This window comes from Rhineura floridana, chromosome 1, assembly GCF_030035675.1.
Source record: "Rhineura floridana isolate rRhiFlo1 chromosome 1, rRhiFlo1.hap2, whole genome shotgun sequence".
Lineage (NCBI taxonomy): Eukaryota > Metazoa > Chordata > Lepidosauria > Squamata > Rhineuridae > Rhineura > Rhineura floridana.
This window is the reverse complement of record NC_084480.1, coordinates 45,258,834-45,280,867: the sequence shown is the minus strand read 5'-3', so window position 1 is coordinate 45,280,867 and position 22,034 is coordinate 45,258,834. Positions and strand designations below refer to the sequence as shown.

The following is a 22,034-nucleotide window of genomic DNA, read 5'->3' as shown; positions in this document are numbered from 1 at the left end:
TCTGCTGGAATTTGCCCTTCTGGGCAATTTTGAAAGTCCCTGTGGTATTTAATATGGCATCTGTAACAGCCAGTACATCTGCCCTTAAACTAGCTTTGCTTTCTTTTTTATGAAATTAACAGTTTGATTCCATGTATGTTTACCCGGAAGTCTAACCCACTAACAATATTTATTCCCAGTCCTAAATATGCATAGGACAGCAACCTAAATTATCACTGATTTCACTGAATGTGGTCACACCATGAGTGCAACCCAGCTCCTCGCTGATTGCAGCAGAATTAATTCTGTATGTACTGCCTTATTAAGACACAGCAACAGATTTATTCAATATCTAAAAGACTCTGGAATGATTGCATGACTAACCAGAAATCTGTAAGCTATATGCAAAGCAAAACTTCATTATGAAATGTTAATGTCTAGAATAATTTATGCAATGAAAAGCTCAAAGTAAAAAGGCTGATTGAGGTTTAAAAGGTTAACAAAAATAGCTGTAACTTCAATACTTAACAGCACAATCCTATGAATGTTTACTCATAAGTCCCACTGTTTCCATAGGGCGGGGCATATACAACCTACTATATGTATTTAGGATTGAAGCCTGTTGTTGTTATGTGCCTCCAAGTCGACTATGACTTATGGCAACCCTATGAATCAGTGACCTCCAAGAGCATCTGTCATGAACCACCCTGTTCAGATCTTGTAAGTTCAGGTCTGTGGCTTCCTTGATGGAATCAATCCATCTCTTGTTTGGCCTTCCTCTTTTTCTACTCCCTTCTGTTTTTCCAAGCATTATTATCTTTTCTAGTGAATCATGTCTTCTCATTATGTGTCCAAAGTATGATAACCTCAGTTTCATCATTTTAGCTTCTAGTGATAGTTCTGGTTTAATTTGTTTAACATTGCTGCAACCACATCTACTCAGAAGTAAGTCCTATTGAGTTCTATGGGGCTTAGTTCCTTAATAAGCATGTTTACAGTTGCTGCCTTCAGGGGCATCCATCTGTGCTCCCATCTAACATCTCTGCAACACTAAGCCCCTTTCTTCCAATAATGGCCTGGCCTGAGGGCATGTAAACCCTTCTTGCCAGAAGCAAGTAAGCTAGATTAAATGTTCCCTAAAGGCGTTGAACTGTGACCTGGCAGACCAGGGTTTGAATCCCCACACAGCCATGAAGCTCACTGGGTGACCTTGGGCCAGTCACTGCCTGTCAGACTCAGAGGAAGGCAATAGTAAACCACCTCTGTCTGAATACTGCTTACCATGAAGACCCTATCTGGGATCAACTTGAAGGCAGTCCATTTCCATTTTGCATCACCCTAAGCTTGTGAGAAAGAATGACCTTGTCACTTCAGATGGACCTAGGAACACCCTATTTTAGGTAAGATTTCTATTTTAATCTCCAGAGAATTTTTTTTTGAATGGTATGCTCCAAGCAACTGTGGTTGATACAATGTATCATGTTTAATGATGTCACTAGGGCCCGTCCCGTGACGTCACTAAGGCCCGCCCCGTGACGTCACTAGGGCCCGCCCCCATTTTCTCAGGTTTTTGGATGGTTCCGACCTGGCAACCCTAGCCGGAACACTAGAGGCAGCCTCAGCATGGACATTGAAATCACCCAGCATTATCGTTCTGGGCTCCTCCAACGCCACAGCCGAGATGGCCTCCGCCAGCTCGGTCAGAGAAGCTGCTGGGCAGCAGGATGGATGATACACCAGTAGCAACCCTAGTTTACTGTCTCCTCAGCTCGACACCAGGTGCAGGCCCTCACAGCCAGCTCCAGGACAGAGTGGTTTCCTGGGGACAGAGACGAAAGTTCTGTAGACCACAGCAACTCCTCTCTCCCCCCCCCATCCCTGCAGCCTGTGCTGGTGTTGCACCAAGTATCGAGGTGGGCAAAGTTGGGTCAGATCAACTCCTCCCAGCTCACCCACCCAGGTCTCGGTAATGCACACCAAATCAGCACCTTCATCCACAATCAAATCATGGATGAAAATGGTCTTATTATGTATCGATCTGGCGTTAAACAACAGTACACACAGGCCAGTGGGCACAGCAGATGAGCAATGAGGAACCCAACCATGAGAGGAGTGGCAGCAAGGAACGCAGATAGCCTTGCCCTCGTCTTCTGTGGTAATTCACCACATCCCCATGGCTATATTTCCCTCTGTCCGTAATCACTGAAATTGGGGTGGCATCACCCATGTTCCTCCGTACTAAGACTCCTCCTAAACACCTGATATGGACCAAACACGAGCCCACCAACAAAACCTGCAGGAGCAAATTATCCCAGTAGGCCTCTGAGAGGACTGGGAACAGTCATACCCATTCAAACTTTTTCACATAGGGCCTTTATTATAAAATAATAGTTTATAGCATAATATATTTTTATTATCATCCTCATCTTAATCATACTATTCAGTTCCACATTAGTTAATCTGCCCTAACTACTGCCTCCAGATTCCTGGGCACCAGCACTAACATAAATTAGAATCCCATTTCTCCTAAAAGCATTCACTGAAGAAGTGGATAAATCCAAACATGGAGGTGATGTCTCTCTATCTCTCCCCACCCCCCATCATAGATGTAGTTGAGGGAAGTTCATGTATAATTTTGGCACCTCCAGTAGTATCCTAGTGGTATCTAGACTGCAGCCTAGCTTGCCTCTATGGCTGGTCTGATGTTACTCTTGGAAAAAGGAAATGCATACAGTATTTAATATTGTTAACCGCTGGTTTTTTAAAAAATGGTTGCAGTCCTTCAGCTGGCTAGAAGCCTTAGGAAAATGCATACGTACTGCTCCAGTATCAGAGAGGAGGTTCACACATGGGGCACCTTCACCTCCAGGGAAGCCCCCAGTATGTCTATAGATAGTTCTGTGGGGGTAAAAGTGCCACTACCTGTGTACTGGCCTGGGAGGGGGAAGGGCAGAAGGGATATGTCAGAGGCAGCCATAAATCTGTAGGATCCAGAGCCCCCTTGTTCCGATATAAAAATTACACTGAGAGTTAACACCAGCCCTGGTGCTGGGGTGGTTTAATTTTCTCCCCTCACCTCCATTGGTGTCAGTGGGAGGCAATTTTTAAAAACCAAAAAAGGGGATGGGAAGAAAACCCATCCTCCACCTCCTGTAGTTGCAGTGGCAGTAGCTTGCAACTGATTGTACCCCCTGCCCCCGTGGGATTGCTCTGTTGATGTGCCCTAGAAGCTGCATAATGTGAATGCAGCTAGTTAATCTTTGGGGACAGTCTGCAACCTTTGATATTCAGTTCAAATCTTTTTAGTGTCTCATCAGTGCTTTCCAATACATACCTACTCAAAAGTAGTAACTTTTGAATTTAATGGGGATAAGTGATAATAAGATTGCAGCCTTACTATAAAGCCTCATGATATGTCATTATTAGTTCACAAATACACAAGTTCCCTCTGCTCCCAAATAATTAGTAATGTTTTGAAACATATGTATGCATATCTACTACTGTTTTGATTGAATCAGGAAACAAAATACGAGATGAAAGAAAGAGCTCAATAAGTCAATATGAAACAGTATGTTTTTAATGTATATTCACTAATAAGCAAAAAACCTTGCAGCTTAAGAAGGTGATGGGATGGGGAGGGGAGGGACAAGAGGGAGGGGAGAGAAGCGCAGTTTTGATCATTTGCATGCTTTTTGAGTTCACTGGGATTTATTCCTTTGCAATCATGCTTAGGATAGGTGAAACTGACTGGGGGGAAGGGCAGGGAGGGGAGGAGGAGGGCAGGAAGGGGAGGGGAAGGGAGGAAGGGGAAGAGATTGGATGGGTGGACACTGGGCAGAGAAAACCCCCTTTGCTTTCCAAAAGGAAAACATTGTGAACAGTATCATTCTTTTTCAGGATTTCTCCCACCTTTTTATTCTACAGCAGGCACATGTAGCTTCCCACCCAAATTTAAACCAAAGCTATCCCTGGCCACATCCACACCAGACCTTTATTTCACTTTAAACAGTCATGGCTTCTCCCAAAGAATCCTGGGACGTGTAGTTAGTGAAGGGTGCTGAGAGTTGCTAGGAGAGATGTTCCCCTCACAGAGCTTCAATCAGAGCGACTGACTGTTAAATCACTCTGGCCAGTGGAGCTCTGTCAGCTGAATAGGAGTCTCCTGTCAGCACCCTTCACAAACTACACTTCCCAGGATTCTTTGGGGGAAGCCATGACTATCTAAAGTGAAATAAAGGTCTGGTGTGGATGTGGCCCCCTGATTAGGCAAGCCAAGCAGCTGTGAGTCTGGCTTTTAGAACACTAACAATTGGTTCTTACTGAGCATGCTTGACATTATCATTGAGTTCAATGCTAAATATCTTAAATTAATTAAAAATCAGCCAGGCATTTTTTTAACTTTTACATTGCAGAAGATGAAGGTCAGAGTATGGGGCAAGGTCCGTAATAGGATTACAGGTACTCTGTGAACATAGCTGTGTTTTAATTAATTTCAACAAATTATGAGAATTCTGACAGAAAAAAGTCCAAAAGAGGACTGTTTCCCCCCACCTTGTACACTTTGAACTCTCAATTCTCTCTATTTTGTATATCGCCATGAAAATTTAGAGGGTGGTTAAGCAAGCGTTTCTGAGTTCAGGACTATACGTTTTGTAAGGTTTTGTTTTGAAATGAGCTTATGGGAAGCATCAGAATAGCATGGGGGGTATTTTCAATTTAACGTTGTGGAATTCAAAAAATCTATGCTGACTGTAATATGAATTTTTGGTTAGCTTATAAGAAGAGTTGGAAGTGAACATCTATTAGATGTGGTGCAGATACTTTTTAAAATTTCATTTTTAAAAATAAAAAGTTGAATAGATATTTGGAACAAAAGTGCTAAAACTAAGTTTTGGATTTAAATAATTTGGAAGAGCATAAAAAGTAGCTACCAAACCCTTTTTATTCTCCTGTTTCAACTTCAGACACTACTCCTAGTTCTGGCTGCTCTTTCCACATAAGAAGAGTCTGCTGGATCAGGCCAGTGGCCCATTTAGTCCAGCATCCTGTTTTCACAGTAGCCAACCAGATGCCTATGGGAAGCCCACAAGCAGACCATGAGCGCAAGAGCACTTTCTCTTCCTGTGGTTTCCATCAGTTCCTATTCAGAAGCATACTGTCTCTGATCATGCATAGTCCCATGTATTTGTCTAATCCTCTTTTAAAGCCATCCAAGTTGGTGGCCATCACTGCCTGCTTCGGAAGCAAATTCCACACTATGCGCTGTGTGAAATAGTACTTTCTTTTGTCTGTCCTGAATCTTCCAATGTTAAGCTTCATTGGATATCCATGAGTTCTAATGTTATGAGAGAGGGAGGAAAACATTTTTCTCTCCACTTTCTCTTACTCAACTTTTTGAGTCCCAAATGCTGCAACCTTTCCTCATAGGGGAGTGGCTCCATCCCCTTGGTCATTTTGGTTGCCCTTTTCTGAACTTTTTCCAATTCTACAAAAACCTTTTTGAGGTGGGAGGACCAGAACTGTACACAGCATTCCAAATGTGGTTGCACCATAGATTTGTATGACATCATTATAATACCTCTCTAATGATCCCTAGCATGGAATTTGCCTTTTTCACAGCTGCCACACACTGGGTCAACATCTTCATCGAGCTATCCACTACCACCAAGATCTCGTTCCTGGTCAGTCACTGCTAGTTCAATCCCATGAGCATATATGTGAAATTAAGGGGTTTTGCCCCAACATGCATCACTTTACACTTACGTACATTGAATTGCATTCGCCATTTTGCCATCCATTCCCTTCGTTTGGAGAGGCCCTTTTGGAGCTTTGGCCACCTCATTGCCCACCCCTAACTCTATATAATTTTATATGCCCCCTCTACAGTATTTTCTACCTGCATCTTCAGCTCTTAGTTATTCAAACTCTTTCTGTGTTCCTATTCTTTCAAACAGATCTAGTGGATATGGGGGCAATACTCCATCAGCAGCCTCCTATTTCTGCAGTCTTTTTCACCCCTGTCCTGACTTTTCGTAAGGGCTCCTGCCATTTCAAAGAGTAATGGGCAAAGAATAAGTCTAGCTTATGGTTCGTTGGGCCATGGGGAAGAAAGCAGTAGTGAATTAAAGTTATTGCATCCATATTCTTCCTTCATTAGCTGCTGTCTCCACCTCGTCTTATCTTTATCTCTTTTTTTATTCTTAGAAGAGGGAACAGATGCAAGCTGAAGAAGAAAGAAAAAGCTCATGGGTTAGTCAGGAACGACAGAAAACACTGGACAGACTTCGAACATTTAAACAAGTAAGTGGAAGAAGGTAGACATTCTACAGATGCTTCATATATTACATTTGTATATGTATACAGGGTGTTGCCTCTGCGCATTTTGTGGACCAACTCCACCTCATCCCCAGCACTGTCAAACACACACACAGGCACCCCCAAAAACAGGCACCTCCAAATAAATGTGCGCACAGACACACACTCACTCGGTCCCAAGCAACCTTCAGGCAACCTGCTCCACTCACCAACTCTCCCCCTCACAATACCCCCAGTGCCTCAAGGTGTTGGTGCGTGTTGATGCTTCTTCTCCTCCATCCCCCCAAATGGTTTGTGAAGCTTCTTTCTTCCCCTCCCCCCCCAATGGGTCACCAACATGCAGGCCTTGCTGTTGCTCTTCCTCTCACTGGGGCACTCTCGTCCTCCTCTCCCAAGCTCCTCTCCCCAACCCATATGGGTCTCCAAGCTTCTCCCCGCACCCCAAACAGGTCACTAAGCTCCCACCTCACACCCTGAGATGTTGGCAAACTCCCACCATACCCCAAATGGGTCTCCAAACTCCTTCTAACACCCCACACGGGTCTTCAAGCTCCTCCTTTCCCACTCCACATGGATCTCCTAGCTCCTCCTCCTCGGTCTCCAAGCTCCTCCCCACCATCCCAAAGAAGTCTCTAAGCTCCTCCCCTCACACCCCATGTGGGTCTCCAGACTCCTCTCCCCCACCCCCTGCAGGTCTCCAGGCTCCTCTCCCCCACACACACCTGTGGGTCTCCAGGCTACCTCCCCCACCCCACATGGGTTGCCAAGCTACCCAATTTGGTGAGGTTTTGTTGCCTAGGCCAGCAGCCAGCGCTTCCTGCTCTCTCACTCTCCATTGCACAGGTCATCAACCTATAGGTTGCAGTGCCATCTGGCTGTTGGGCTGTGAACTGCAGCATGACTGATTCAGGGCTTACATTTTTAGTTATACATAATTCTACATCAATAATAGCAGTTTTGACACAAGTACTTGTTCTGGAGAGCATGGATTAGTTATGGTTTCCTGTTGTCTGTACGCATAGTGACAAATACATATTGTTACTACATAATGTGTGAAGCAACCCTTATCAGTTATTAAATAAACTACATATTCATATTCACAAGAAAATAGATAGCAACATTGGAATTATTCTTAGGAGAATTTTACTTAAGTCATACATGATGGATGTTTCAGTTTAGTTATATGCTTAATATAGCCCCTGAAGTGCCTTTGTGTATATCTCTCTGTCATATATACAATCTCAGCTTTTGTTGAAAGAGATAAATTTCTAGCCCTCAAGTTTCTTAAAACAGGCTTTGAAATGTGAGGGCAGCATAAAGGCTGCAGTCCTATACACGCTTACCTGGGAATAAGCCCCATGGAACCCACTGGAATTTACATCTGAGTAGATATGCATAGGATTGCTCTATATGGATCAATTCCCCATATTTATTATGTTTATTAATTTACAAGTTAATCTGGCAGTTATGCTAGGGTTGAATCATGATTGTCTGTGAGCAGTTAAGGCTAGAAGTAATCAATCTCTTGGACTGAAATCCTAACCCCACTTATCTGGGAGTAAGCCCCATTGAATGCAGTTGGACTTACTTCTGAGTAAACATGGTTAGGTTTGCACTGTTAGTCACCAAGGTAGTTGTGAGAATGTGGAAGGATAGAACAAATTCACCATTGTTGCAAATTATGCTCGTTCTACAGAATAGAAAGTACATTTCAGTTGAAACCTTCCACATAATTGCTTTACTATTGTAACCTTTTATATCAAAACAGAAAATAAAACAGAATGTCTGGGTCTAGAAGTGCTATTAATGCTTGTCTCATTTTTAACTCATTTGTTTCTCCTAAGCACCACCCTGGGCAGGTAATACTCAAATCAACCAGACTTCGACTGGCCCATGCAAGAAGAAAAAGTACAGCCAGTTCAACCTCATGCACTGATCATCCTCTATTTCTACCAGTAACTACACAGACTGATGAGATGGGGCAAGAAAAAGTAACACCTTTACAAATCCAGGAGCCTAGGAGCTTAGGACAATTTGAAGATACTTTACCTCCCTGTGGTGTTATCTCTACATTTTCTCAAATTACTTCTCTTCCGGCTCTCATCAGTAATGAACTTCCTCCTAATATAGTTAATGAGACACCACTTCCTGCCCCTCTGCCACCACCACCGCCACCACCTCTGCCCACCAAGGAAGAATCTACTTGGTGCTCTGAGAAAAGCAGTAGCCCTGTTAAACAATATAGCATGGAGAAGCCAGTCCTATTGACCACTGTGGCACCCTCAGCTCATTTCTTTGATAGCAGCCAGTTAGTCAGTGCCAAGAAGAAACTAAAGAAGACAGGCGATATAGAAGGCTTGCAGAAGAGAAGAGGTAACTCTTCATGTCTGTTGAATGTGATTAAATGAGAAGGGGAAAATGGTGATAGTTTGTTCTTCTGTTACTTTGAGTAATAAAATTGTGGCGCCCTGAGCTCCTGCTGGGAGGAAGGATGGGATATAAATCAAATAATAAAAATAAATAAATAAATAAATAAAGGCCAGGATCCAAAGAATTTCTTGTTCCATATTTCAAAGAGAGCTCTTGTGTTTCTTGAACAGAATTTCCCCCAAATATGTTTGAAACTCAGGGGTCTTTCAGAAAGATTTGTGATATTGCTTGGGGGAGTGGCAGTGTCTGCTTTTTTAAACACAGTTGTCACACCTAAAGTAGCTCTCTGGATTACAGTTAATGGAATTAATGAAAACGTTTGAGAATTCTGATGATGGTTTCATTTTATCTGTATTTTTTATATCTGGTTTATCAGCAATATTGAAAGTTGACATAGAAATATTTTAATTAATAGTCAACATTTTCAATATCCTGAGTGCAGAATTGCAGTCCCCCGCATATCTTTGCTCAGTTCCATGATTGTCAGATGAATAAACTATACAAAATAAAAGTATGCTTATTTCTACAAATCCCAGAAGTTTGTTTTTTAAGCACAGAACTTTCATGTTAAGAACAGGATGCCCACACCTCTACCAGGAGAAAGTGGTCTGGCTTAGAAGATCTGTTGTTTCAAATGAAAAGAGTAAGCTTGTTATAGTGGATCTTAAAAATTAAGAGTATAGTCCAGCCCCTGCCCTACATGTAAGAATGCATGTGTGGGAAGGCAGAATAGGAGTGTTCTGATATGGTTATGCTCCTTGCGCACAAAGGGAAGGCTATGTAGAGGGCTTGGCTTGGCTCAGATACATATGATTCATTACAGAATTTTAAGAGGTCTCTCTCTCTCCCCCCCCCCCAAACTGCATTTCTCTAACATAGAAATCTGAACTTGATACTTAGCAGAGAGTTGGTGAGAAGCATAGAAAACAGGTGTGGGATTATCTCTGATCTGATAGCTTCATGTGATCTTTTGAACTGCATCCTCCTTTTGATCCTCTTCCTTGTGAGCTTGATGACTGAGGGCCAAGAAGCATTTCATAAATGGAGTTCTGAAATACATAGTGGGAGTGAGGCTGCAAGGGGGAAGAGAAGAGAGAAAGGGGGAATTTGCTCACAGAACATTGGATATCACCCAATATTAATGATTTGAAAGTTAAAACTCGCCAGTTAACAGTAGGCTGGAATCAAACAAGTTTTCCTGTCATGCTTGGAATAAAGCAATTAACAATGGTAATACTGAAAAGTCTCTCTCTCTTTCTCTCTCTCTGTTGCACTTCTTGTTAAAATTTCAAATCGAGGAATATGAAATGTTGGAAATTGCAATATGTAAAATTACGCTTACCGAACTCTGATTTTCTGCAGTGAGTTCCCCAATGGATGAAGTATTGGCTTCCTTGAAACGTGGTAGCTTCCACTTAAGGAAAGTTGAGCAGAGAAACCTCCCACCTTTCCCTGATGAAGATGACAGCAATAACATCTTGGCACAGATAAGAAAAGGTGTGAAACTGAAGAAAGTGCAAAAGGACATTATGAGAGAATCATTCACAATTCTACCTGATGACCCTTTAACACGCAGTATACACGAAGCACTACGACGAATTAAGGAAGCCTCACCAGAGTCTGAAGATGAAGAAGAGAACCTGCCTTGCACAGACTGGGAAAATTAAGGTGTAATATTTCATCTTTGTATCTGTTTCATCTTTTCGTTCATAGTTTTAGATTAAAATACAGAACGGCTTTATCCAAAATAATTTTCAGAAATAAGAGGATTTTTACTGTTTTTTCAAGTTCTAGCAACTGTTTGCATATTAACACACTACTGAGTAGAACTTTTCTGTGCATAGAGAGGGAGGGATTTTAGTACATACAGGAAATCCCAGAACCATGTCCGTTAACAAAAGATGAAGGCTTCCCAGGATAAAAGGGAAATGCATATGAGAAAAGATAGTTGGAACTTCTCACATGGTACTTTCATGAAGATCACCTTGTTAGAATGTGGTGGAAAGATATATATTCCTTATTTCTTGCTGACTCAAACTAATGCTGATGCCGCTTCCATCTTTACCAAAGTGTGTCTTAGCTAGTACTTCTAGAGTTGTGTGAATGTATAGACAGGCCTCCTTTCTAGTCCTTGACTGGGAGTTCCATCCTAATTCAGAGGTTTTTCTGGGTCATTTTTCTGGCTAGCTGGGGGCATTATATTCCACTATCATAATTGCACGTGAGAGATGCACACTTTATTCTTTCCTAATTCTTCCAAAATATCTAAACTAGGTTTCTGATAGGGAATTTTGGAATATATTAATACTAGTACTTTTTTTGAACAAAACATTTAGGCAATATTTTAATACAAATAAAACCTTCTGCATAGTATATTTGATTGGCTGCTTCCCATTTATAGCCTCTGTTCTTTGACATTTCAGGATACTTGGGAAGCTTGGGAAGGGGATATTTCCATGCAAATATTGACTATTTGAATTAGCAGCAGGAACAAATAGGAAAGATGATCATTGATGGGTTAAGTTTCAGTGAGAAATTGTGTGAAAATCTTAATCTGATTTCTGGGTTGCAGGTTGAAACATATGTTGCATTAATGGAATGTAAGATTTGTTCTCATCACGGTTGTTATCAATTTGATAGAGGTGCCCCTGCTGAACTAATATATGAATTAGCATGCCAATAACTAATTGCAATATATTTAATCAAAATGAAGGTCACTTCCAGAGTCTCAGAGCAAGTTTTCCAGTAAAGGGAAAATCACTTTAATACTGTAGCCTATTCAAAGGATGAAATTACTCATTTACTCTGTAAATCAGTCTGCCGTGAAAAATCTCTGTAAAAAGTAAAGTATACATAAATTAAAGTTACCAGTGTTGCCCCATCCACATATGTTCATGTTCAATAGTTGAACTTAAGACAGCATCTTACAGTGAATCCCTAGCCCAGTATTGTATACTTAGACTAGTAGCAGCTTTTCAGGTTCTCAGAAAGGAGATTTTCCCCAGCTCTAGTATTTGTTTAACTGGAATTGCTGGGGATTGAAAATGGAACCCGCCCTGGGACCTGCTGGTTAATGATGGGCAATTGATGCTGATGCTGCAGGTGTTCTACCACTGGGCTATGGCTCTTCCCTATGTCTTCATATGCACACTAGTAAAACAGATTATCAGCACTGTGAGTTTTACATACTCCCTTGTTGGGAGCAGAGAAGGAAAGGTTCCCCTAGAATCAGTATTCCAAGCAGGCAATTTGGGAAGCCAAGGCACATTATATTAAAGAACAATTGGGGAGATGTAAGCCCCCACTCTTTCTCTCTCTCTTTTCTACTGATTGCCCTTTTGTTTTATCTTGAACTAGATCACCCTTTCATAGAATATGGCCTGTAGAGCCAGCTCCAGCTCCAGATTTAGCAGGGGTGTGGGTGGGTGTGGAAAGCTTCAGTGACAGCAGAGCTGAGAAATGGCAGCAGTGAGTGAACTATCTTGTTATTCCCCCACTCCCAATTTAGCAATGAGGGGAACTGGGCAACTCATCCCCTACCGTCCCCGAGCACCTCTCAACTCAGAGGCTCTGGACCAGTTCCTCAGTACAACTGTCTGCTATTGTAACTGAATGTAACAGCTCCCATTCCTACCCTACATTAGTGACAAGGAGGTTGGAAAAACCTACCTTGTAGCAGTAGCAGCTGGGAGACACCACACCACCCCTGTTCATGGAGCTGTGTGTGTTGAAACAACTGTCTATTGCAGTTGCAGCAATTTCAGTCATCCCAGCACAACCCTTTGGCACACATGCAAAAACCAATACTGTGTGAGCTGTGGAACTTTATATTCTCAGGTTTTGGTTAGTTTGTGTTTTTACATTGGAATCCACTTTAATGGGTACTGAAGCCTTACCGCCTATATTTAGGTATTTTTAAGTTTATTGAGTATATTGGTACTTTAATGTTTGCTACTGTTAAATGTCTAGTTTCTAAAATTAGTAGGGTTGCAATATTTTATCAATTCAAAAGGTTTGACTAAAAAAAGTGCACCTGATTAATTGGATTTTTTAAAACAAAACATTAAAACACATCTACATAGTGCTTGCCATCAACACTTTTCCTATTTTAAAAGGCATTTCCTATTTTCTCATAAATAGGAATGTATTTTATATGATGATGCCTACTTATGCATTATCTAAAAATAAAGTATTTTTGGACACATGCAAACATTGTAAATTAACTAAAACACCAGGTAACATCCGTAAAAATTACAAGTCTGTTTATGGTCTTTTAAAAAATACATCTTCCACCAATCTGGTATTAAAATTTCACTCAATCTAGTGGATCTTAGGGGAACCCTAAGGTGATGGTGGTGGTTTAATAGAAAGGTTTGAGCCAGCAGGGTAGAAGAGGAATGCTCTTGTTCTCAACCATCTGTTTCCTGCTATAGTTTTAAATTTTTTAATTCTGACATTTTCCCTTCCTCTGGAAACAGTGGGAGGGAATGCTAAAGGATTTAGTCATACTCAGGGGTGTGACTAAGAATCTCCCCAGTTTGGGGACAGGTCAGGAGGATGGGACAGCTGTGGAACATTTGGACATGTCTCAATATGACATTACTGACATTGGAGCTCTGATGTTAATTGGGCCAGGGCATCAGACAAGGTGGCAGGGGAGAGGATGGAGGCTCCAACCCTGTCTCGTGTCGGAGACCAGATCCATTCTATCCTATGGTCCCTGGGGCACCTGCCTATCCTTTCTCATGGCGCATGGGATATACATTTGAAAATGTTTCTTTTGAGTTGTAGCTTCTGTCCTTGAATCAATGTCTCAAGGCAGTGCCACGCATAAATAAGTTGATGGGGCATTGGAATGATTTATTTCACTGTAGGGCTGAATAATCTATTATAAACAAGTTTATGGAACTTCTGTCACTTATATGCTGTAGTTATTTTAAACTTCAAGTTCTTCATTGTGATCAAACAGCATACTGTAAACTGGAGGGAAAAGTTATTTTCAGCTGCGAAGCATTAATTCCCTGATTCCTAGCTGCATGGCAGCCTACTTTTCTGGTATTATAAAAAGCAAACTAAAAATGAATCTGATTTGCACAGACTCAGAGATGCCTATAGGAAAGCTAAGGATGAACAGGTGCTTTCAAACCAAGCACATTTTGATGCAGACGCTAAAATAATAGAATTTGATTTAAATAGCAAATTTCAGCTGTCTGTTTGTTTGTTTAAACAGGTGCAGATGATCCTCCAGAATATGCTTTCCTTTCACTTTTGAATGTGTATAGTCAACAGTTTGATCATCACCTTCTGTCTGGGAAGGGCATCATCTGACAAACAATAGATGTGTGCTGAAGAGCTGGAATACATTTTTTAAAGTTATGGTAGAAGATTCTTTATTTCGATGTGTATTTTGTGTATCACTGAGGAGAATGAACCTTTCAAGATATTTCTAGTTCTTCACTCATTTTTTACATTTGTGTGAAACACTAAATTAGCACCAGTTGCAGTAAAGCTTCTTCCTGTCATAAGTTACCAGGACATGTATGAAATCTGGTCTTTGGTTCACTGAAGACTTCACTGTTTAATAAACAAACATCAACTTCTTATACAACAGCAGGAATTCTCATAAAAATCTTTATTTATCACTGTATTTTTCGTGCAGAAGGTGGATTTCAGAGATATAATGCATTTCTTAACTGTTCATAGTACAAAATACAAGTTTGTTTGAAAATGTATTGTTTACAGCATAGTACATTTAAAATGGCATATAGCAGAACCCTCTAGAAGGCCATGTATACTGTGTACATCTTATATTTTTAAATTAGACTGTCCCGTGCTCTTATAAATAGTAACATTTTAATTGCAGGGCTGAGTTATAATGAAGTTACATAAAAAATTATTTATAGAAGCAATATTTTGTAATGAGAATACTTAAAATTATTTTTGTCTATTAGTTTTGACTGTTCTTTGATTTTTCTAAGAAACCTTTATTTAAGGAGAATGCAAAACTGAAATAAGATTTTACTTTTAAGTTTTGGAAGTTACAATTCCCCCCCCCAGTATTCTTATTTCCATTCATTGTTACACATATTTGAACTATGTATCAGCCTGCTTATTTGAAAACGTACTTCCTTTTTAACCCTGGTTGTATAATGGTCTAAATGAGGCACAACCTTCAGTAGAGTGAATATGTAAAGCAACATACTCCCAAACAGCATGACTAATAGCTGCAGGCAGCTAGTTTTATAATAACAGAGTGCTGAATAGTATTTCTGCACCAGGACTAATCTTACCCTTAGTAAAACTCTCTCTTGATGAAAATCTCTACTTAAAGGAAAATCTTGAGCTTGCCCCGCTTCTTATTTTAAATAATGTATAATGATCTCTTATATTAGGAAAAATCCATTTTAAAGTGATTTACTATACTTATTCACAGCCCTGTTATAAGCAGATTCCATGAACTTTGTATATTGGATGGAATGCAATTAGTAATTCCACCCACGTTTCATAGTAAGAGGTTAAACATCTTGCTTTTTTCCTTTTAAAAATACTTAAAAGTACCCAGAACACTTGATGATACATTATTTAACAGTACAGTTCACCTCTTGGAAATATTTGGGTCTGCAACAATGACCACCTTGGTCAATGACAAAAATGCCAAATATTTTAATGGGACACCTTCCATTCTAAAGCTTATTGCCTTATATAGTCTGAAATGCTGTCCTTTCCCGAAGATAAGCTTGAGAATAGCATGAGTTTAGTTAATATGGGAACACCTTCTGTTGGGAAACAAATAACATCAGATGTATTATGGATTGAATATTAATTTCCTGAAAAACAGACAACCCAAGTTTTCTTTACAAGTTACTGTATATTAACCAAAATTGCATTATACAGTGTGTGGTTATAATCCCAGGTAATGCAGGGTTCAGTGGCAATAATTAAATCGCTGCAAAATGTATCTGTTAACCTCTAGCGTAAACCCGTCATGTATGTGGTTGATATGTCTTTGTTGTTTAGTCACCCGCACCCAAATTTCCATGATATAATACATTGTATGAATTTTTAGTCATAGTACAAAACATGAACTTCTGAAAATTAGGCTGACATGGATCATGTAAAGTTTTGCACAATCAGTTGCATCAGGAGCTTCAAGCAACACATTTCACTGAACAGTTCACATAAGACATTAACAAAATCCCTATTGAAAATTAGGAGTAACACTCCTTGCGCTTACACTGTTTTGCATCTAGAAATTTTGAATTCATGTGAAGAGGTTATGAAGCTCCCAATGATTGTACAGATGAAATCTTTGTCTTGAAAACTGCATGGTTTAAGAAAAACTATGTCTGACAGTGTAACTATTGCAAAATTCAGAAACTGGCTTGAGTCTGTAAAAATGGCTTATTCATAGCATCATATTCCTTCATCATCTGTTAGGAAGAAGAGATTGATGTGGCTGCCAGTAGTGCCTGGACAGCATTTTACACAAATTTGTTATGTCAGGACCTTGTCCACTAATAGCAATTATTTTTACTCCTTGAAGCCATTGCACGAGGCTGCAAACTGAGAGTGCTCTAATCTGGTGCATTTCTCACAACAGACTTTGCAAATATATAGGCATTTAAGAAAAGATCTTGGTGAATGCTACTTGAAAAGGCATTCACACCTAAATCTATGCAGCTGACAAGTGTGCATGAAAAAATGCAATCCGTATTTTTATGCTGTAGACTGAGCACGATTCCAACTGTAGCCACTGTTCTCAATTTCTTTTCCATAATGCATACTATATGTCAAGAAACTTTGTGTATTCCAGATATACCTAGATGCTCCTGAAATTGGTGGTAGACTTTCTCAAGGAACAATAAATGCCAGGTGGTGATGAATGGTGTGACGTGGCAAATTTGCAGCAGGGGGTCCAATGTGCTGAGATGTTCTACTTTCCCTAGAAAAACAAATTATGTTGAAGGGGAACAGCAACATTTGTTAAAGTGATTTCATAGTGTACGTAACAATCCCATGAGTCTTTAATTTTAATTGCTTGCTTTATTTGTATAGTGACTTTAATATTCTTTAGTATAGATAGTTTTGCTTCTTGTTTCAAACATTTGCTTGTAAAGCTTTTCAAAATAGAACAGCTTATATCATAATATTGGTAACCACAAAAACAAATTAACAGCACTAAATTATATGTTGCAGAGGTATAAGTGAATCTAGTTCACCAAATGAGTTTTGTCCTGAAGCTATGTTTTATGTAGATGCTGTCTTCAGAGAATCATCTGCATCTTTGCAATGCAGTCCAGTCAAAAGAGAAAACTTTCACTGATTGTCAACATTTTTATTTTTATTTGAACTGATTTTAAAAGAGCGAATCATAAATTAAACCTATTTGGATTTATGAGCGTATTTATTTTCACTGTAATGCTTTTATAATTTGGTTACCCGTGTTAGTCATCATGATTTCAAAAGCATGAAGCAAGCTAAATCTAGTGTTGGCGAATTGTTAACAAGCACATAGGCTTATTGAAAGGATGTGCAAGAGATGCTTGTTGAAAGAGATGGGTGTGCCTTATTGAGAGCATATAGAACTTTTAAAAGCTACTAGAGCTGATAGTAGTGTGCTATCAATATTGACCCCAATCTATCAGCAGTCTGATCCTGGAAACAGATTGCAGCGCCAACCACCGTGGAAGGGAATATCCAGATTCAATATGGTGTCCTGCTTTTCTGACAGCTTTGATCACTCCATGTTATAGCAGCAGCTGCATAGCTTTTTTGTGTTCTTGCAGTTCCCTGGATTGGGGCTAAGTGTTCTTTAATAGAGAAAAGCACATTATTTTATTACTGTGTAATTGTTTGAAAAATACAGCACTAGCTGGTTTTATCCTGTAACTAATTTTAAAGCTTCCAACAAAGTATATATTGCTACATAAAACCTTATGTCATTAAAATCTAATTTGGGCCATGGTGAACATTACATCAATATCTTTTGCAAGCTGTTATCTAATATTTTGCACAGCCTTTTCTGTTGTTTAAGACAATAGCAACAACAAACAAAAACCTGTTAAATCTTTTCTATGAACTGTCTAGGCCTGCATGCTTAGAATTCTATTATCTATTAATACGGGTGTTCACACTAATTCTGATGACAAAAATGATTAAAAGTCCAATTCAGAAAATACCTTCTTCCTGGCTTTATACCCAGAGTGAGGAGAAGACTAGAACGGTCCCTCCCCATCATGAATTGCAGATAAAACAGAAGCTCTCTTAAGACATTCAGCCTGAACACGTGAGGGCAAAAGTGTAGTGGGCCAGAGATGTGTGTGCTAGGCCCACCTCCAATATCCCCACATGAGCAAGACATACCTGCTCCACACTCAGTCTTGCCATGTTGAGTGGGAAGGTCTGAAGGGGGGCTCTAAGAAAGTTCAACTGAACGTGTATAGGACCCCCTCGTGAGCGAGATTGGGCTCCTGATCGCAGGGAGACTTCTCAGTACTTTGAAGTTTCCTTCATTCCTTTATGCTAAGCATGCAAGGAGCTGGAGCAGAGGGGACAGGGCTGGCATGTGTGTTCGCTTGTTTATGTTTCACCAGAATGTCTGAAGAGGGCTATACAGAACCACAAGCACCAGTGGCAATTATAAATAAATTCTAGCTAACAACAGAGAAAGCCTTTAGTATGTTCCACCATAGAAGTAACAAAGCAATCATGTGCCAGTTCAAATATAACTGTGACGTGTCTCTGGAATTACCACATCCTATTTCCCAAACACCTGGATCAGGAAATCCCCAGGAAGTCCACCTCAGTTTTGCTCAGATATGCCCTCTGTACCTCAAGCTTCAGTCCCACCACCTTTTCCCCCAAAAGATGACCACTGGGATAATCAGTCTGTAAAATTGGTATAGGAAGGGAATAGGAGCTTCGTGTGGTAGCCCTCTTGACCAAGCTGACACATGGGATTTTGAATCAAACAAACAAACTTTATTATATAGATGATGTTAAAAGGTAATAATAAATGAAAAAGTTGTTGTTCCTATCCTACCCCACTAATTCCAATGAAATCCTTCCCCCAAAACCTCAGCCCTTCTAACTCAATGTTCTCTTCTTGATCCCTAATCCTATCTGTCGAATCCCAGTGGTTTTTCTCTCTAAAACTCCTCTTGGATTTCTCGCTCACACCCCCTCACACCTGTCAGCCATCATCTGCACCTACTAACATTCTAATAACACTTTCCTGCCTGAATATCATTTCAAAACAGTTTTAAACATATAAATAAGTCTGATTTCGTTGCAGTAACACTAAACCATAGTGTAATGTTATAAAAATGAGCTGGGTCAGCCTTGGGCTTACACTCTTGCATATCCACTTTTTGGTTTATACTAACCACCATTTATTGTTAAGTCTGAAGCAGAACAAATGTGGTTAGTGTTAAAGGATAGTTTATTGAAACAAGCCAAGATTAAACTCTGGCTCATTCAATAACCATAACTAAAACTAGTCAGTTTCAGGTTCAAATGTAACAATAAATTCTGATTAATTAAAACCAGGAAGGAAATGCTTCCAGTCTTCTTGCTGCAGTGGATAAGGGGTAGAGCTGAGTATTTGAGGTGAGCCTTGAGCAGGCTTGCTCACTTGACATTGGCTAAACCATGGTTTAGTATTACATCTGGACCAGTCACAGACTCTCTTTCAAAATGTACCAGCCAGCATCTTGCACTTGGAATCAGCAGCAGTGACATGGGTTAGGATGCACCCACTGCTCATCCCATGTAAAACTAAACAAACTCTTGCAAGTACATTCAAAAAAGGGATAGACTCATTGGCTAGTACAAACAATAACTGGAAGCCCAGCTAAAAAGTCACTGGATCCATGGTCAGTAACACCCTCCTGTGATGAGGGGGGTCAAGTAAGGCACATGTCAGTCTGGTCTCACATTGGGTATAATCCCTGAACAGGTCCAAACTTGTATTATTGGGTGGCTTCACAGAGCATTAAGTGTTGTGGAGGACATGTGGCTGAACTAGCATGAGCACAGCTGGGCGTGTGCACATAGTAGAGGGATGGCTAACCTGTGACCCTCTAGACATTGCTGTACAACCTCCATCAGCTCCAGCAGGGATGGACAATGGTTGGGGATTATGAGAGTTGTAATTTAACAGCATCCCTGACTAGTGCCTCTGTTCCCTGCAATGCCACTGTGCCCCTGCATGATTGGTTGGTGATTGTAACACAGCCTTCACAAGGGAAAGAGTGATCATGACATCCAACACTGAAATGCAAAGATGAGTTCTCAAACTTACAAATGAGAACAAATCAATACTGCAAGAATTTCAGTTATAGATGTGCCCTTAGAGGGTGTGTTTTTCACTTTAAAACGGTGGTAATGTAATCTTCAGGTTTTGTAAACTAAGCATTGTGGTTACAGACTATTGCCATTTGCTTATGCTGTTGTCTACTTGCCATAAATGTCAACAGCAAATGTGGCATTTTTATTATTATGGTTTGGTTCCTTAGTATCAATCATGACTTATGGGAAATGCTTTATTTTATAAATTACTTCTTATATGAAGTGATACGCTCCTACGTCATACTCAAAAAAGGCACACTGAAATCAGTGGACTTACTCTGAGTATGATTAGAGATCACCCAAAGTTTCCCCCCACTCTATTGTCCCAGTCACCCCTCCCCTTTTGTAATGTTGTCCATATGTTTGTTTATATATATATGTATGTTTGTTTATATATATATATATGTATGTATGTATGTAGAAATACCAGCAGTCCACAGGGATCCCCAAATAGGAGCTGGACTATGCTGTGCTCTCCCTGCTGCTGATTTCAATTCCCCCCAAAACTGAATGTTCCCCCAATGGAGTAAATGGCAATTTCAAAGGGGGGATTTAAAAAGAAAAACGATAAGGAATGGGTTAAAAAACAAAACAGTGCCATGGCCCCAATACAATGATTGCTTTGACCTTTTTTAAAAAAACTGGTATTCCAATTATGGAGCTCCCATTGTCACAGCTTAACTTGGTCCACCGTTTTACTGTGGCCTCAGCCTACTTGATATTTATTTGTCATTTTATGAGTTGCCAGGAGTCAGAGGTGTGTTAATGCGTTTGCTGAAATGTAGAAGGCTGTTGATTATGTTGCATGGGTAAAGCTTGTTAAACATTAATGGAACACTTCATCTTTCAAAAGCTCAACACTCAAAAGGAAAACTGATTCACTGTTCACTTAGTGCAAAATGACTAAAAATGAGCACACTGTGCTAAACTCCTTTAACACAATTGTATTTAATGGACATTTGTAAATGGACATTGCGTATGTAAAATGCTGCAGCAACCTTGCAATACCTTTATAATGCTCAGTGTTCCAAAGTATTACTCATGAAGCCTAAACTAAATGAGCATTCTTAGCAATATTCTGAAAACTAAGTTTTAACTGTTTGCCCTTTTGCTTTTTTTCTCTTTTGCCTTTCTGCAACTTTATTGTATTGCTTCACACTTCATGTTTTTTACTATCATGGCTTTGAAATTCAAACCTGTACCCAAAATCCTGAATGACTTGTCTCTTGTACATGCAATGTAACAACATTCTTAAAAATTTTGGTGCTTAAAAGTTGTTCCTTTGTTTTCTTTATTAAAAGATATTTATTTGAACACACTTTCTTGCACTTTCATTTAAAGGACTTGTGCAACTCAGTTCTCTAAAACAGAAGTGCCGGTGCAATATTGTGTGGTTATGTTATGCATAAGCAGGCTCTATCATCTTTCTGTACACTCTTGGATTGAACTTTCAAAATGTTTTTTTCATGGCAGTCAAAGGATCTTAGGTAGTTTTCACCCTGTCTTTCCACTATGTAAGCCTACCGACAGAATTCAGCTGTTAAGATGTAATACTTAAAACTTTTAGCATTTAAAAGATTTCATAGATCTATAGGCTGGAGATAATTGCATTTTGGGTAAATTAAAATGGCAAGCAGCTACCACAAATGGGAGACAAACTTGGCTCCTATTCACGCTGCTTGGGGGGTTGATGAGAGCAGTAAATGTGTTGCTGTACTCCAATGGAATCAGGAGAAAAAAGTTGCTGTATTGTGGGTGGGTGTGTTGTGCATATGTTGGGGGGGCCATAGATGGCACCATGCTCCAGCCCTGGGACATAAAAATCCTCTTTTCCTTCCCTCTCCCTATTTTATTTATTTATTTATTTCATTAAACTTATAGACCGCCCCATAGCTGAAGCTCTCTGGGCGGTTCACAAGACAAGAAACATCAAAAATACAATAAATGTGTAGCAATATAAA

General features: G+C 40.0%; 1 protein-coding gene across 1 annotated transcript in view; it reads left to right on the top strand.

The window, feature by feature from the left end:
* JMY (junction mediating and regulatory protein, p53 cofactor) overlaps positions 1-21,323 on the top strand; it is a 90,544-nt gene extending 69,221 nt beyond the window's left edge. The window contains exons 8-11 of the mRNA XM_061619898.1: positions 6,184-6,279; positions 8,139-8,667; positions 10,087-10,392; positions 13,955-21,323. Of these exons, the coding sequence (XP_061475882.1) occupies positions 6,184-6,279; positions 8,139-8,667; positions 10,087-10,391 (930 nt within the window). The 3' untranslated portion in view covers position 10,392; positions 13,955-21,323. The remainder of the gene's footprint in view (positions 1-6,183; positions 6,280-8,138; positions 8,668-10,086; positions 10,393-13,954) is intronic.
* The last annotated feature ends 711 nt before the right edge of the window (positions 21,324-22,034 follow it).